This window comes from Ochotona curzoniae, unplaced genomic scaffold (assembly GCF_017591425.1).
Source record: "Ochotona curzoniae isolate NIBS_2020 unplaced genomic scaffold, NIBS_Ocur_1.0 contig_1274, whole genome shotgun sequence".
Lineage (NCBI taxonomy): Eukaryota > Metazoa > Chordata > Mammalia > Lagomorpha > Ochotonidae > Ochotona > Ochotona curzoniae.
In genome coordinates, this window is record NW_024465023.1 from 24,642,827 (window position 1) to 24,661,723 (window position 18,897).

The window sequence follows — 18,897 nt, forward strand, 5'->3', positions numbered from 1 at the left end:
AAGTTGTGTTTATTTGAAAGACAGACGTAGAGAAGGAGAGCAAAATGCGAGACAGAGAAACAAAAACATGGAGAAAGAGAAAGAGATCTTCCATCTGGTGGTTCACTCCACATTGGTTTACCTGGCTTGACCTGAATCAATCCAAACCCAGAGGCTTCATCCAGGTCTCTATCTTGGGTGCACGGAACCAAGGACTTGAGCCATCCTCAGATCCTTCTGTAATCAATGCCCAGGGAGCAGGATTGGAAGTGGATCAGCCAGGAATAGAACCAGCACACATATAGGATATTTGCTCATCCACAGTCATACACGTTTCAGAAATTTTGTGCCCTGAACATGTAGTTTGTCCCAAATTCCAAAGTCACTGTTAAGACTTAACTCACCTGGCAGCCCGTGTCTTCCTTCTTGCCTGGGCCCACGTGAGGACTTTCTCCCTGGACATGCCTCCCACCTCGGCCAGCTCACCATTCAGCCTCACTTACATTAACTCCCACTGACACTTGCAGTTTCCTAAGGCTTACTACTGCCCCAGCAACACTAAATTACATGCCAGACTTCTTAAGTTCAGCCTGCTCTTGCTTAACGTCTTTTTAAACTTTGCATTGTAGATAGTATTTTCCATGCAGCTGCATATTAGCTGCTGCTGGCACCACCACATTTTCTGGGCAGTGGCAAGATCTGTTTGAACCATTACTAGACTTGTTAATGAGGATTCTAAAGAGTAGATGCTCTGTTAATGGTTGAAGAACCAAACCAAAAATGAAACAGAAGCAGGGAGCCAAGTGCAGTACTTTACACTATCCATAAGCATGTGAGGTTACAAGGATCATCAATGAGCTACCATGGAATGCCAAACACTACTTTTGTCTTACCGTTTTGTGATTCTATCATCCCTTGTGGTTCTTCCACGTTTCCATGAGCAAGATTTATCTCGCTCTCATGTTGCCTTATCCTACAGCTAAAATCACACACGCACACACAAACTCTTGCTCAGAGCTCTTAAATTTATTCAGAAGAGCAAAACCGTTAGACATAAACAGGACAGGGCAGTAAATGTATGGTACGTGACAGGTGCAAATGTTGAGTGTGAAACCATACCAACTTTCAATGAATAGCAGAAACATTAGAAAACTAGCACAGGGAGATAACAGAAAATTACTCATACAATGCAGGGAAAAACCCAAAGATATACATTTTGTTGCCTGCTGTCTGTGCTAATTTTACCCCTTGCAGTTCTGACTACCCCTCTGGAGCCAAGTGAAACTTGTTCCCCAGACCTTCTTAGGTGTGAGAGTATCTGTGTGACATGGCCTGAGAACCTGCCTGGGCCCTGGCTGCAGTGGAAGTCCAGTCTACAGCACAGAGCTCTGCCCTCTCCTGCTGATCTCTCAAAGCCTCTTCATAGAGAACAGGGAAGCAGTAAGGGGTTGTGTCATTGATCTTGGCCAACATTTCCAGGACCTCCATTTTGCTAGTTTCAGCATAAGCTCTGGGGCCCCACAGAAATTCATAGGCTGGAGGCCTGCGATGGGGCACCTGGCGGTACTCCAGGTACTGTTCCTCCACCAAATCTTGGGTGAGGAACTTCTTGGGCTCTCCATAGATCGGGTGATCCTTTCCAGCATAAACACCCATGGAACTCAGGAATTGCCACATCTCCTCCTCAGGGGCACGGCTGCCCTTCATAAAGATCACAGCCAGGAGTGTCATCACAAGCCCGGTCTTGGGCAAGCTCCTCTCTCCAGTCAGACTATCCTCACTGGAGAGGCTTAGCTTGTTGACAAGGATATAGGAGCGATTACTGGGGTCGACTTCCTCCAACTCCAGCCCATAGACCAGCTCAACACGCACAGAGCTTCTCCTGAGGATCTCAGGGAAGTGCTTCTTATACTTTTTGCTGATCACATTCAGCATGTCTGCATGAGTAAAGGGCTGTCGGTTGATAAACTTCTCCAGGAGGAATTTCACCAAGTGACTGGACTTCCTGTTGAGAGGATCTCGCAGGAAGATCTCAGAACCCGCCTCATCTGAGAGCCTGGCCCTTGCCCCTTGTTCCTCATCTGCATCAGAATTTGGATCAGTACCAGCTGACCCAGGAGTGCCAAAAGGTCTCCCTCTCAGAGACCCCTGGGGAGCAGGGGCTGCAGGGGAGCTTGGGAGAGCACCCACAAAAACAGGAGACAAGTGATGGGACCCTTCCCCCTGCTCCACCCCCTCAGGGGCGTGGACATCTGCGGGATCCTGGGTTGGGCTGCTGCTCTTTTGGTGCTTCTTCCGAGTGCGCCGCTTGCCCTTGTTTCCTTGAGGCATGATGATGGCAGTCAGCCACAGCAGGAGGCAGTAGAGCTGGCAAGGAGCACACCTGGGTTTGGGGAAAATGACATCATGTTGGCCCTGTGGTCAGGGAGAGTTCTGTGGGCATCATTCGAGGATGCCTCAGTGGATTGCATTCACAGCAGGGCTCTAGTGACATGTGGGGCTTCTGTCACCATGGCCAGCAGGTCTTTTGCAATCTGTATACCAAAGTGGAGACTTAAAATACACCTTCAGAGTCTAGTCACCACTTCATTGGAGTAGCAGCTGGACCTCAGATTAGGACCCTGGATTAAGGAGATACTCTGGTGTCATTCCATATTCTAGAGCCTCTCTCAACTGCTGGTAAGAACTCGAAGCCCCATTCGATCTGCTAGTGTATAACAGATGGTGAGAACCTGCTGTGCCAGTAGAGTGTGTGAGAAGGGGTCTGCCTCACCACCCCTGGACACTCTGAGGCTATTTCTGTGCTGACTCTTTGGCATTCTTCAGTTCAATGTCAAGGTTGTCAAATATGCCACAATGGGAAATGCCCAGTATTGGCTGACTGGAGCCTTTACATCCATAGCCAATTGCTCATGTCACAGGTTCTTAGCTGCAGGAATCAGGGGAGCCTCAGCACGATACAGCTGCCCAAGATTATGTACCATGACTGAGATCAGGGGCAGGTCAGGCAGAAGTCTTTCAGGAGAAGACACTTGTTTGGACTTCAGTCACCTTCCTCCCTCTGAGCATGTCTAGACCTTGGTATCACCTTGAGATCTCTGCAGTTATGTGAAAGTGAGAACTTACCCAGCAGGTGGCCACGGGAATACACTGTGGACTTCTCTGGCCTCACTGGCCTGGACACTCCAAACTGAAAAATGAAACAGCAAGTTATGGTCTTCCAGGTTCTGATGCACTTCGGCAGGGTGCTAGATTCTTTTTCATGCCTGTATGCTGCCCTTTACACTCATGAGTCCCTGTCCCTGACTGTTTGGAAGATAACACAAAGGAGCTTCTAAGTCCTCTGAAACAGGAGGACCCCAATAACCCACCCCAATCTCAGGGTGCAGGTCTCTGGGAAGCCCCTCATCCCCTCAGCCATACCCCACAGGCCAACCTCAGGGCCAAGTTGTTTGTGACCACCATGCAGCCCCCACCATTTACTACGTCTCAAACTCAGGGTTGCAGGTCTTTATCACCACGGTCCAACCCCAGCTCTCATGGAGTCCCAATGTCAGGGCCACAGCTTTTTGTGCCCCCACCCTACCCACAGACTGTCAGAGGGTGCCCAGTCCTCCCCAAACCCTCCTGTGGTACCCTTCATAGTGCACAGGTAATTGTTCCTCATTCACCCTCTCAGATCTTCCAGTGTACAATACTCAGGGCTTGGGTTTTTTTCCCCAATAGCCTGGGCCATGCTGTGGTTCTAGTAACTGCTACAGAAATTTGTGCCCTGTTCTCCAGACACCAGCCATCCTAGGCAGCCAAATCAGGGTTTAGGCTTTGGGCGCCTGTCCACCCATACAGCACACACAAGGTGCAGTTCTTTGTGCCGCATGCACATGTCACCTCTCCCTGGGTATAGATTTCAGGGTTCAGGTCTTTATGCCCCATCCATTTTACCAAATCACAGAGCTCGCCCTCAAACTCAACCTCAGGGCACAGCTGCTAGCCCCATATCCATCTGCACAGGTCTCCCGCGGCAACAATCTCAGGCCTCAGGGATTCATCACACATTCGACCCACCCCCTAGATTGCCCAGGGTACCAATATCAAGTGCAGGTGTTGGTCCCCTATCCACCCCCACAGCTCTCACAGCTTATCAATCTTAGGGAACCAGTCTTTGTCCCTGTTAAAGCCCCATAGCTAACAATGTTACCATTTCAGGCTGCAGTTCTTTGTCACCCATTTTTCCTTCAGCTCTCCTGGATTACTGATCTCAGGGTACAGGATTTGTCCCCCATAGCTGTCCCGGGGAACCAATGTCAGGGCAAAGCTACAGGTCGCCTATACAGGGCCACACTCCCCTGGAGTACTGAGGACAGGGTACTTGTATTGGTCCTCCATATACACCAACCCCAGCTCTCCCAGGTTACCAATCTCAGTGTGAAGGTCCTGGCCCCTGACCACCCCTGCAGCTCCCCCAGGATACCTGGGGTACCTATTTCAGGCCCCAGGTCTTTGTGCTAACCCAAACAGCAGCGCTCCCCGGGTCCTGATCTCAGGACTCCAGGTCTTTGACCCTGTCCCCCCCCAAGCAGCACCACTGGGGTCCTGATCTCAGGACACAGGTATTTATCCCCCAACCCCACCTAATCCTGGGGGTTCCCGCCGCTGTCCTCTCAGTGCTGAGGCTTAGTCTTCCTGCTCTGCTGACCTGCCCTGTGGTGAGTCAGGGCCAAGGATGGATCATCTACATGTTCAAATCCCCAGGACTCCCCGCCCTCTGTCACAAGGTCTGTGACACCCCTTGCTGACCCAGCCCCATGGCCACTGGGTAAAGCCTTTGTCCACCAAGAGCCCTCAGCAGAGGGGATGGGGACTCTGGGCCTCGGTGACAGGTCAGGCTCTCTGAGAATGACGCCGGGAGGACGTGGCCTCCATCTCCACCTATCCCTCCCCCTTTAGAGCCAGGGCAGAGTGGGTTTTCAGGGTTTGTCCTCACATTGAAGTCAGGTTACCAGAAGACACGCCTGGTCCCCACCAGGACGTGTTGTGAGCCGGCTCGAAGCCGTCCCTCAGCACAGGCCCGAGCTTCGAGGGCTTTCTGGCCGGAAGTAGGGGTCCAGTTCCGGCCAGCCGCAGGCCCCGCCCACCCGGCCAGGAGGGGCGGGGCCCTGGGGAGAGGCCCAAGGGGCGGGGCTGTGGGTGTTCTTGGCCTGCCATCCGGGCACTTTGGGCATAACCCTGCTGCTGGGGCGCAGGCTGTCAGCCCCAGTGACCTCCAGAGCTCTTGTTTCTGGTGCTTCCAGAACAGGCAGTGACATGGCACGTGAGCCAAGTGGCCGAGCTCCTGTCCTCCAGCATTGACCCCGTGGGTGCTGCTCTCTGTGGTCCTCTGAGGGTATGGCTGACGCCCTGAGTCCTCACTCGGTGTGCCTCTTTTTCTCCTTCCCAGGGGTGACCTCACACCCATCTGTGCACTCCAGACCAAGGCTTGCACAAAGACCTCAGTTACAGAGAGTCTGATGGCCACCTCCCGGTACCCACATCTGACCACTGCTGCCCAGGGTCTCCTGCACCTGCCAGCTGTCAGTGAGGAGAGGGTAAGAGATCTCCTTATTCCTGTTTACTTTCCAAATTTGCACCGTTGGCAAGACTATTTCAGGCTATAGCCAGATTGTCAGAGAAGCAAGTTATCTCCGTGGTATGTGGTAGGCATCAGAGTAGTTGAGTCACCCTTTAGTGCTCTTCCAAGGACATTATAGAGGTGTTGGATGAAAAATAGTGTAGCTCGTATGTGAGCCACCATTCTAATATGGGATGTTGGTGTTGCAGCAGCCTTTTTTTCAAAGTTCTGTTAGTCTACAATGCAGACTCTCTTTAAGTTTTATTGGGGCATCCTTATCTGATCTTTGTTTGAAGTAATCTAAAATATTTTGAAGATGCCTTAGATTTGAGCTACACTTTCAGTTTCTGTGGAATATTTATATTCTTTATGAATTTTTTATTCAGTTCTGTGTTGCTGAATTCGCTACATATTTCTCACTTTTTTATATAAAGGCATCCTGCGCATAATAAAATTATTTCATTAAAAATTATAGGGTGTATATTGACACCATATTTAAGATGCTGCTTGAGGGGCCAGTGTGATGACCTAATGTCTATATCTTCGCCTTGCATCCTCTTCGATCTCATACGGGCACTCATTTGCATCCTGGTTACTCCAGTTCCCATCCCACTCCCTTGTTGTGGCTTGGGACAGACTTTAGTATAAAGGTAATTGTTATAACAGGAATCTAATGCTTATTAAAATTCAAAAGATAAATAGAAGTGAGACAGTGACAGAAATCTCAGTAGGTGTTAAGGGATTTAATGTACTTATTAAGCATGTATGTGTGTCCACACTGGATGACTGCTAAATTCACTAATACTAATATGCTGTCACAGAAAAGACAAGTAGAATAAAAAATAAAAGGGTAAAATACAAGCAAAAACAATGTAAAATTTAAGAATTCTCTGGAATTTCTGTTTATTTTGCATTACATAATGAGAAAGCTGTGACATTTTATAGGGAAATTCATGAGTACTTCAAAAGTTAATGAAAAATATGAAAAGATAAGTTTAGTTTAATATAAAAGCTTTAGAACTCATGCTATTTTGAAATGCCCACATAAATAAGCTTCCTAAAGATTCTTCATACGCGAAAAAAATGACAAATATAGTGACACATTTAACGACTTCTTTTAAGAGAGTAGGTCATAGGGCCCAATGCAATAGCCTAGAACTAAAGTGCTCGTCTTGCATGTGCCGAGATCCCATATGAGCTCTGATTTGTGTCCTGGCTGCTCCACTTCCTTTTCAGCTCCCTGTTTGTGGCCTGGTTAATTAGTGGGGAACAGCCCAAAGCCTTGGGACCCTGCAACTGCAAAGGAGACTTGAAAGAAGCTCCTGGCTCCTGGCTTTGGATTGGTTTAGCTCCGGCTGTTGCAGCCACTTGGGGAGTGAACCAGCAAATGAGAAATATTTTTCTCTGTGTCTCATTATCTCTGTAAATCTGCCTTTCTGAAATAATATAACAATAATAATAATTTTTGTTTAAAAAGATGCTGCTTGAGATGTCTCCATTGCATATGAGAGTACCAGCATGAGTATTGATCATTTTGTTCCCACTTCAGCTTCCTACATGTATATAGTGGGAGGCAACAGAGATGGCCCACTTAGGTGGATCACTGGCACCCATGTGGCTGGCTGGGAATGAGTTCCATTCTCCTGGACTTGTCAATGGCCTGATATGGCGCTGAGGAGAATGAACCAGTAGATAGTAGTGCTATGTTTTCCACCTACCCTGCCAAAATTATCTATATGTCAGTCAAAATAATTTAAAAAGTAAATTAAATTTCAAAGCATTAAAAAATTAGTTATGCAACCTTGGTAAACATTAGAATAGTGAGTGCAATTATCTGATATTTATTGGCAGTTTTAAAATAGAATCTTGTTTTAAAAATAGAATCTTGTTCAAACTTGTCTGTTTATTGACATATGTTTTCCAGAGGTGACATATGCACTCCCATTTAAACATGCATTATGTGCTTTACCTCATTTAGATTGGAAATTCCCTGATTCTGAAATTCCTTTGAGTTTATTATCTGAATTTTAAAAATCAAACTACTTCTTTGTTTGCTATTCTTTCTTAGTATATTTTCAAAAAGAATAGCAAACAAAGAAGTAGTGAAAGGCAAGTGAAAATGAGAGCCAGAATAAGAGCAAGAGACGTACAGAGAGAGATGAGATAGAAATAGATGGATAGAGAGGGAGAAATCTTCTATATGCTGGTTCATTTCTCAGACACAGAGGCCGAGGTGGGGCCTAACCAAAATCAAGAGCTTGGTAGGGCTGGTGCATGTGTAATACAGGAAACTGGAACTCAATCTGTGATAACCATGTGAGGGGAAGATACTAAGGAGTTGGGCCATCATTCACTGTCTTCCCACATGCATTTTTGGGAAGGTGGATCAGTAGCAGAGAAGCCATATTAAAATGGAACTTCAGTATGGAATTCAGGTGTATCAATTGATGTTCTAACCTGCTGAGCCATAAAAACCTACCCCTCTCTTTTCATTTCTGAATGGTTCATATCTTTTATTACTTAGCAATGTCTTACAGAAGTAGCATGGCTTTATTCTGATACTTAAGGACATCTTAGCTTCTTCTGTTTTAATGGTTTTGAATGAAGTTGCTAAGGAAAAAATTTTAATTTTTTTTTATTGATTACATTGCATTAGGTGACACAGTTTTATAGGCACTGGGATTCCCCCCACCCTCCCCTAATCCTCCCCCCATGGTGGATTCCTCCATCTTTTTGCACTACCACAGTTCAAATTCAGTTGAGATTCTTTCATTGCAAGCATTTACCAAGCATAAAGTCCAGCGTCTTATTGTCCAGACAAGTTCAACGGTTTCCTGGGGAGACCGTCTCTGGTCTGAAGGTAGAGCGGGCAGAGCATCATCCTGATCAATTAAAATTCCCAACATAACATCAGCAACAATTTATAACGTTATGTTATTAATTGACATAGTATTGAGTAACCAATATGTTAAAAAAAATGCAAGTTCTTAACCATATCCTGTGACTTCTTCATTGACATTTCAATTTTAGTTTATATACAACCGGGTTCTATACACCTTAAAATGGCTAGATTACTATTCAGCTGTCTTGTGTCTATTTTCATTTTAGTATTTAGTAGTTTATAGCGTTGAAGCATGATTTTGCTGAACCTGGCTGTTTTTCGGGTAGTCTAGACTAGCTTATAACTCTAACAAGACATGTGTCAACAGTTTAGGTTAACAGTTTTGGGAGGGGTGTGTAGAGAAATCCTCAATACCCGAGTGAGGAGTAACTGATCTTTGTGTCCCACCTAGTAAGGTGTAAGTGAATCCACGCTGACTGTTTCCTGTCTGAATCTAAGCTTTCCTTGTTGTTCTCTGTCTATCTATTCTAGATTTTTTGTTTGTTTGTTTGTTTGTTTGTTTGTTTTGAGGGTCATTGCCAGAGAGGGTGGTGACCCAAAGTTGGAACCAAGCAAGGACCAGAGAAAGCTCCCCTCCCTAGTCCCGTAGAAAGTTTACTGTTCTTCTGTTTCTGTGGATCGCTCAGGGCTCCTGGCTGTCGTTCCGATGACCTTACATCCTGCAAGGCAAGGCAGGATTTGGACTTTCTCCATCCCATGTGGTAGATCCAGATGGGGGTGGGTGGCCTCAGAGTTCTCGGTCTCCTTGGCAGTTAGGATGTAGTCCTTGGTGCCTGTACTGATAGTGCTTGGTGAGGATCTTGGAGTCTCCAGGGTTGGGATACAAGCTTCCTCCTGTCTACCTGCTCCACTCTGGGGTCCCTCCCCACCCCCGGCTCCATGCATATGACCTCCTATTAAGAGTTTGTCAGGATCGTTCCTGATTCCTCCCATATGCCTTTGTAGTTTTACTGTTGTCTAATGCTGATTCGAGTCTGTTGTCTATGAGTTACCAGTTATGATCCTACAGGTCATACTAAGGAAAATTTTTTCAAAGTTTTTGTGTGGACATAATTTCCTATTTGGTAAAATATCAAGGGATTCAATTGTTTCAGAGTATGGTCTGGCTATGTTCAACTCTTAAGATTCTGCCAAGCTTTCTTCCTTAGACTCTGGATAATTAAGGAAATGTATTTTTATTTAAATAGGTATTCAGAGAGAGATAACAGCATATTATTGTTTGTGCAAGTGTGTGTGTGTGTGTGTGTGTGTGTGTGTGTGTGTGTGTGTGTGTGTAGAGAGAGAGAGAGATCCAGTCTGCTTATTTTCTCCAAATACCCACAATAGTCATGTATCAGCTCAGAACACAATCCAGGCCTCTTTGAGGGTAAAAAGAATTGAGTTACTTGGACTGTCATGGCACAACTTGCGTTAAGGGTAACCAGGGGTCAGGATCCAGGGACAGGAGTTTAACCCCCATATCCAATGTAGCATTCTAGAGTTTTAAGGGCTAAGCTAAACACACATTCCTTTTACTACTATTTTTTTTTTTCATTCTAACCAGCATTAAAGGAGACATCCTCCTCTCCCACATCCCCACCCCCAGCATTTTGTTCTTTTTAGTACTTTGGGTTTTAGCAATTCTACTAGGGGTTCATAATATGTCATTGTTGACTAATTTGTAATTCCCTAATGATATACTACATTAAGCATCTCTCCTTGTGATTATACTAGAGAATTGTTATTTCTTTCTAAAGACTTGGTAGAATTTGCTGGTGAGTCCATCTGGGACTGTTGTTTTTTATTTTAATAATTGAATCAATATGTTTTACAGATACAGGGCTCTCGGCACAATCTTTCCTGTGTGCAGTTTTGTAGATTTTTGTCTTTCATGGAGTAAAATTGGTCTGTCTTATGTAAGTTAAACATTTCTGAGTCCTTCAGAACATTTATTTTTTAACTGACACTTGAAAATTATATATGTGTGGTTTGTGTAGTACCTGTAATGTCTCAATTCATGTATACATTGTGAAATATAGGAATCAGCCCCAGCTATAGGCAATTGCCTAGACTGTCCTGTACCTAGGCAGGTATCATACTGCTAGGAGAAAAGAAAATAATAGCTGGTAAGCATTCTGGTCCTGGTTAATGCTAGATTTGCATTAACTGTACCAGTGGGCCAACATAGTTGCTTAGTCTTTTTTAAAAAAAAAGCAAAACAAAACAAATAATAAGTGGGGAAGGTCTGTGACTCTGGGCCAGGGCATGCCACTTTAGTCCCCATGTGTGGCAGCTGCAGATTGTCCAGGAAAGGGGGTCTGAGGTTGTATTAGAGTGGAAGCAGCTAAAGACATGTTTGACAGGAAAGGGATAATTTCCACAAAAGAGCTTACTGCACTTGAAGGTAGGTGAGAGAGCTGAGACAGAGTGGTTTGAAGGGGAAAACTGGAGGGCATGTCTGGGTCAGGCAAGGCACCCACCCACATGGGAGACCTGGATCAGGCTAAATGGCATCACCCACTACCCACTGGCACTCTCAAAAGCTGGGACTAGGTACCTTCCCATGAGTGTTGGAGCAGGGTTTGAGCCACATCAGGCTCAAACCACCTGAATTGACTGTAGCATCCACCAGAATGCAAACGAACTGAATCTGGGGCAGATTCTGTAGGGGAATTATGGGATTGCCAGGTGGGAATGCAGGACCTTCTGGTTTATGTGGAGAGCTGGGGCAGTGATGGGCTGAGCCAGGCTGGACCATGGAACTCACCTGACAGAAACTCATCTGACACTCACAGGGGTTGGGGCTAGCAGAAGGTTAGGTATGGCCAGGCTGCAGTTCCTGTTGCTGCATGCAAGGGCTGGGACTGAGGGCAGGCCATACTGGGCAGGACAACTGCACATGCTGATGTACATGGGATCTGGCACTGGGAGTAGACCTAGTAAGGGAACTTGGGAAATTTCCCTGTTAGTCTGCAGCTCCCTCTGGGAAGCACAGGAGCCAGGGCTTGGGTCAGGCAAGACTAGGCAAGGCTGTCCCACTTGTCAGCATTTATGTGGGCCAAGTTTGTGGACAGGCCAAGTGGGACCAGGCCTTAGCATCCAGTAACATGCACCAGAGCCAGGACAGGGTGTGGACTGTGCCCAGCTGGGCTGCACTGCAACAGTGCCAGTGAGAGCCAAGACTGGCCATTCCAGGCTGGGTGGAATTATTCAGTAGCATGTGCAAGACCCAGGCTAGAAATATGCCAGATAAGGGAACTGTGAGGACTCCCATGTTGGGCTGCAGCTCCCACTGGTGAGCACCAGAGCTGTGGCTGGGATCAGGCTAGACCAGGGCTGTAGCACCCATTTGCACATGTGTGATCTGGGTCTGGGGTCAGGGTTGGCAGTGTGTCAGTCCACAACACACCCTGGTACAAGTGAGAGCCAGGACGGAGTGCAGGCCAGCCAGGCTGGACCTCAATATCTGCCAGTTCATATGAGGGGTGGGCAAAGGCCAGACTAAGTCAGGCTGTAACACCTGCTGGCAATTGCCAAGACTGGGGGTGGGCTATATCAGACTGGGATGCAGCATCTCCTCGCATATGCAAGACCCATGGCTAGGAGTAGGCCTGGTAGGTGAACTTCAGGAACTTCCTTGTTGGGCTACTGCTTCTGCTGATGAGTGTGAGAACTGGGATGGGGTGTCATGATCTGTGGGTGGGCCAGGCTTGGCTAGGCTGCTACACTCACTGGCATGCACTAGAGCCACAATAAGTGTGGACAGCCTGAGCTAATGGCACCAGATGACAAGGACAAATTGTTAGTCATATTAGGCTAGACTGCAGTACCCACTGGCAGGTGCAAGATCTGGGGCTGGGACTGTACCTGGTAGGGGAATTGAGGGAAATCCACTGCTAAGCTGTATGTGTTGCAGTAAGAGCAAGAACCAGGGTAAGGGGTGTGCCAGGCTGGACAAGGATGTGGAACCTGTTGGCATGCCTCAGGGCTGGATCTAGGGGTAGGGCTGGGTGGGACAGGCTCAGGTAAGCTACTGCTCTATGGGTGTTCATGAGAGCTGGATGGGATGTGTGCTGGGCTATACTGAACTCAGTTGCAACAGAAGCTGGCATGTGCAAAAACTGGTTATGGGGTGGGCCTCATAGAGGTTTTTGGGTGTCACCTAAACCAGGCCACAGTATCCACTGGCACGTGTGAGGACAGGGTCTGTGGCAGGATGGCTGGGCTGGACCACAGCACCTGTTGGTTTGTGTGAGATGTGGGACTTGAAGTAGAACTAACCAGGCAGCTGCATCCACTTGTATGTGTGCATGTGATAAACTGAACTGACCCTGCACGGGCTAGCACATATAGGTCTGAGGTCACCCCAAGTGAGGTTTTTTTGAGGGACTCCCTGGCTGATCTGCTGTACTCAGATCCTGCCCACAGGGAAAATCACAGAATATGTAGTTTGACTTTGGAATGCACATATTAGGACTGGGCCTCCTCAGTTGCTGTTACCTGTGCATTGGACAGCATGTCCAGATGACACAGGGGACATGATGGCCAGATCATCTTGGCCAGCACGGGACAGTAACTGCCTTGTCAAAGCATGAAAAGCACAACAGGTTAGACAATTCTCTGGCACAGCTTTGCAGCATGTTCCTGAGTCTGTGGATGCCCTAGGGCAGACTTTGCCAACCAGTGACCTCTGAAAGATTGTCTCAACCCTGGAGCAACAAAACCAATAATGTCTTAGAGCTATCAAAAATACTCAAGTAACAGCCTAAGAACACTAGGGTGTCATCAAATGACTATCCTGCATCCTTAAGCGCTGATATGGTTTGACATTAAAGTGTGGCACTCTCTTCCCTCCTTCCCTGCAAACACTTGAGAAAAAAAAATTGAAACATGTGTCCCATCCACCTTCCTCCATACTTGACCCTGTCCATCATAAGTAGAGGTCCATATGAGCGTGAATCCCTCTCAACTATGTAAATAGTATTAAAAATAAATTCAAAAAAGGGTTCAAGATGAACATATTCTTAGTTACATTTTTAATATCTATGAAATCATTATGGATGACCCATGGATTTTTAAATCTTCACTCTTTTTTGATTAATGTGGTTATAAGTTGATTAATTTTGGTAATCTTAGCCAAAAATTATTTTGAGTAATTTTGTAGCTACTCAAGGTCTCATATATTCACATATACATTGTAGCATCATTTTGTATATATCTGAGAGGTATGTCATAGACATTTTGGTTGGAATCATAGAATCTGTAAATTGTTTTTGGTAATTGTGGGCAATTTGGTATTGATTCTACCAATCCACGAATAAGGCAATTTTTTTTTCACATTTTAGGTCTGTTTCTATTCTTTAATTTTATTTAATTTTCATAGTAGAAATCCCTGACATCTTTAGCTAAGTTTATTCTTTTTTATTGCGGTAATTGTGAATGACCTTGATGTTATAAATTTTTCCTAAGCCATGGAATTATTTTTGTAAATAGATTGACTTTTGTGTGTTTTTATATCCTGCAACTTTATCAAACTCTTTCATGAGATGCTGTAGACTCTTAGAGTCTTTTGATCCCTCAATATAGAGAATTATGTCTTTTGCAAACAGGGATAGCTTGACTTCATCTTTTCCAATTTGTACACCTTATATTTATTTTTCCTGTTTAATAGCTCTAAAACTTCCAGTGGTTTCTTTAATAGCATTGATTACAGCAGGTATCCTTGTCTAGTTGTGAAACTTAGTGGAAATGCCCTCATTTTTCCACATTAAATGTGGTGCCAGCTATGTGTTTGTCACACTAGAGGTTATGTATGTTCTTTCTAGACCCAATCAATTCAAGTTTTTTTTTTTTGTCAAATTCTTCTTCTGTGTCTATTGAGATAATCATATCGATTTTATTCTTCAGCCTTGTTGATGTGGTATGTCACATTTTGAGGGGCTTTGAAGAATGGTTTTCATTAGTGATTTTCATGACCCCCAGATAGTGCTATCAATCATTCTGGGATTCTGATAAATTCATGAGATGTTAGAAAATACATGGCACCTTTGGAAGAAGCAAAGTGATTGCCACGTAAAATGGTGTTAATGTTACTTAATTTAGAGTAGAGGTTCTTCTCCAGTTGAACGCAAGTCAAAGATCTCAGAATTTGTATCAAGGACCGAAAAGAACCATCCCATGTGCCTTTCCATCCAAACCTCCACCACCTCCCTGTTTTCATTCATTTAATCACCACCATAATTCAAGAATTCCCTTAGAGTTTGATTAATCACATTCTTGATAGCCTAATTATTAAAATGTGGGGTGTTTTTTTTAAAGATTTATTTATTTTCATTGCAAAATCAGATATACACACAGGAGGAGATCCATCCAGTGATTCACTCCCTAAGTGACCGCAATGATTAGAGCTCAGCCAATCCAAAGCCAGGAGCCAGGAGTTTCTTCCAGGTCTCCTATATGGGTGCTGGGTCCCCAGGGACCTCGACTGCTTTCCCAGGCCACAAGCAGGGAGTTGGATAGGAAATGGAGCTGCCAGGATTTGAACCAACTCCCATATGGGATCCCGGTGGTTGCAAGGCAAGAACTTTGGTTTCTAGGTCACTACGCTGGGCCCTGAAATCTGTTTTAATGGTATGAGTTCTGCCCTTCTGATCTTTGTGCAAAGTGCTGGTATAATAACTTCCTGGTATTTCATGTCAAGGGAGTATTACCCCTGCTTCTCAGAAATTTCTTGTAGATGATACACATAAAACATGTAGTTCTGTGCACTGTGATTACTTATGCTAGGAGAAAAGCACAGGACACCTTTCATTCCTGTCCCAGATAGAGAGTACTTCTGCATCACCAAAAATACCAAGGGAAAAGTTAAGGACAATTTTCCCTGAGTCCTAATCTCCCCATTCAGGGATATCTTTCTGATACTTTCCAAAGCCTTATTTTGCTTTCACCCAAACTTTAAAATACTTCCTGTTCTACTTCAAATTACTTTATTAAAAAATGTAGCATCCCAAAGCCTCAAACTGCCCAACTTGAGGGTATTTCCATTTGATTTTCCTTCTCTGGAATTTTCTGTCCTTATATATCATACTTGTCATCTATTTTTTTATTTCATTTCATTTATTTATTTTTTTATTACATTGCATTATGTGACACAGTTTTTTAGGCACTGGGATTCATGTAGTCATCTATTTAAATGTGATATGATAGTTGTCCCAGAGTTGAAAACTATGTGGGAGGTGGCTCAGTAGATTTTTTTTGTCCATCAGTTCTAGTGCATGAAGCCTTCAAAAACTAATAGCTGGAGAATAAGACGTAGAGTGAGCAAGATGTCTAATGAATTACAATTAGTTTATCATACAATCTACAGTAAAGTAAGAAAAACATATATATGCTTTAATTTCATGAAAGAAATGATAAAGTATGAACAACCAAATGCTTGATGACATTGACTTTTCTTCTCAACTATATTTTTTATTTCAGCATTTGTTAAGATATCCACAAAAATGCTCTTCCATTGCCTTGCAGTTGTGCTGTAAATCAGCAAAAATAATTGGAGATTTCTAAACATATTTCCTAAATTATTAAAACTAACTTATAAAACTGACAAAGAGTAATAAACAGGTGATCCATGTCATTTGTAAACCTAGGTTCTGAAATCAAGATCTAAATGAGTAATGGAAAGCAAGAGGAAACAACCCAGCAAATTCTCTTTGAAGTTAGAGATGTGCATATTTTTTTTAATTAAAGGACACAAAATGTGTAAATAGGTTGAGTTAAATTTTTGCAAGTATTTTAAGTTGATTCTTTGTCTCATGACAATTAAGAATAATGCAGGGATGACAATACTGGTGAGTGAATATTTTCTTGAGAAGCAGAAATTCCTGGACACAAGAGGGAACTCAAGAAAGGGTACTATTAAGGTATAGGTATTGGGAGTTTATCATATCAAATTATCACTTATTCTGCAGAGTTTGGATATGTCAGGAATCATCTTTTTTATTTCCTCTGTGGGGAAGCAGTTTGGGTTACCCATTAGTTAACACATGTTGTCTTGCCTAGCAGTTGACAGACAAGACAGTTGAGAAATGTTGCTGATCCCACCAATTAAGCACTTCAAGCATGCTGCTTTGTGATGCAATCCAGCATAATTTCTAAGGGCTCTCTGTGGGTTTGCAGTCTATAGTGTTTCCTCTCACTCTTTTTCTTTTTTGAAGGGGCAGTATCTTTTGTCTCAGCAGAGGATGTCAATGGGGCCTTTCCAAGCTACCTGCTAAACATTTTAACTCCTCGCACAACTACCTCAGGTTTTCTGATGCCTGCACGTGCTTTTAAAGTGTTTGATCACTCCGTGTGTACATTTTCATGATTTCCTTTGATGGATCTGTGATTGTGTGTGTGTTGTGTGTGTGTGTGTGTGTGTGTGTGTGTGTGTGTGTGTGTGATTTGCTCTTTGGCCTTAAAGACAAACTGTAACCCAAATGACATTACTTTGATAGCCAAACACTAGACCTGATCTGAGAATCATCTCTTCTGGTGCCTTCTTTGAACATGTCTGGATTTCTGGCAAGGGGACTGCTCTCCAAATTGGCCTCAGAATAAACCCATAAGTGAGGAATGAATGCTTTTTGTTTGCTTTTACCTTCTTACCTATTACTTTGACTCCTAAATCCACCTATGCAAATACTTTTGCTTTTGCTCAAAATTCAGGTAGAAGGTAGAATGATTCTTTCTGAAAGTCTTTATATGACCCCAGCTGTAGGCAGCTGCCTAAATTGCATTGTACCTAGGTGAGTGCTACATTGCTGGGATTTAAGGAGCTAATAGCTAGTGGGCATTCTTGGTCTGGTTAATGCCAAATTTGTGTTAACTATATCAATGTGCCAGCATAGATGCCTCTTTTTTTAGACATGTGTGGGGAAGATGTCAGCATGCCAACAGATGGTATCTGGGGACCCACCCCCTGTGTGCATGGGCCCCAGGCAGGTGGGCAGGGTCCCAGGGCAGCATGACACATTACAGGAGGACTGGGCCAGAGGATCTATGCACTTGTGAGTGGGGGATGGAGACTGTGGATTGTTTAGGGAAGCAGGTCTGGAGATGTGTGGGAGGGAGGATTGCTGAGGGAAAATGTGACAGGTGAGGAGTGACTTCTGGGGGACTTCTGCAAACCAGGCTAATGTACTTACAGGTAAACAAGGGGGCTGAGACCAGATGTTTTGGAGGCGGGAAACCAGAAATCCCTCCCACAGGGGAGGCCTGAGCTAGGCTTGTTGGTATTAACCACAATCTACCTACTCACATAAAAGCCGTGGTTTGGGGGCCTGCCTTGCAGGGCTTGACCACAGTACCTGCCAGTGAGTGTCAGGGTGGGGGTGTACCATGTCAGGCTAGTCTTTGACACTAACTAGCATGTGAAAGAACTGGGTCTGGGAGCAGATTCTGTTGGGGATTTGTGGGATCACCTTTGTGGGACTGTCATACCAGCTGTTTTGCGTGAGGGCTGGGAAAGGTGATGGGTCAAACTAAGCATGACAGTGGAACTTACCAACACTCATGGGTACTGAGGTTGGCAACAGACCTGGCTGGTCCAGGCTATAGCACCTACAGGCACACCGAAGAAGGGTATAGGGCAAGCTGGGACTCAACATCTACAAGCACACACAAAGGCCAACACTATAGGGCAGACTATGCTAGGTAAGGGCATAACACGTTGCTAGCACCTGTGAGATATGGACCTGAAAGTGGACCTAGTTGAGGGACTTGGGGGAACTTTACTAATAGGCTGAAGCTCCCACTGGTGAGCATGTGAATTTGCTGGGTGTTGGTCAGGCTGGGCAGAATGGCTGCATTTGTTGGCAGGTGTTTGGTTTGGTTCTGATGGGACAGACTGGGCAGGGCTGGGCCAAACCATAGCACGCTGGCATGCACAGGAGCCAGGATGGTATACAGATCATGCTGGACTAGGCTAGGCTAGGCTAGGCTATCACATGTACAGGTTTGCATGAAAGCCAAGGCTGTGGAAAGGGTCAGTAAGGTTAAGCTGCAGCACCAGCCAGTGTGTTGGGACTGCATGTGAACCTAGCCTTGCTGTAGCATCTAGTGGAAAATGCCAAGCTGGGCAATGGATTGTGCTGGGATGGGTCAGAGCAACCACTAGCATGTGCAAGATCTGTGGCTGGGAATGGGCCTGGTTGGGGAACTAAGGGGATGCCCCAGTTGAGCTGTAGTTCCCGCTATTGAGCACAAGAGCTGAAATGGGGGGAAGAAATTTGGTTGGACATGGCTGTGGCATGCCTCAGCATGGGTGTGGACTGAATCTGGAGTAAACCAGACTGGGCTACAGTCTAGCACACTAGTGCTTGCAGGAGCCAGGGTAGATATAGGACAGGCTGGGCTAGTTCTTGACACCTGCTGAGCCATATGAGAACTA

At 45.1% G+C, this 18,897-nt stretch overlaps 1 protein-coding gene across 1 annotated transcript; it reads right to left on the minus strand.

The window, feature by feature from the left end:
- Positions 1–1,281: 1,281 nt before the first annotated feature.
- Positions 1,282–2,310, minus strand: LOC121171538 (melanoma-associated antigen B4-like). Its single transcript, XM_041003271.1, has one exon. The coding sequence runs from the start codon at positions 2,308–2,310 to the stop codon at positions 1,282–1,284; it is 1,029 nt and encodes a 342-aa protein (XP_040859205.1).
- Between the last annotated feature and the right edge of the window lie 16,587 nt (positions 2,311–18,897).

Coding starts and splice junctions, on each gene's coding strand:
- LOC121171538 (XM_041003271.1), bottom strand. CDS start 2,310: ATGCCTCAAGGAAACAAGGGCAAGCGGCGCACTCGGAAGAAGCACCAA.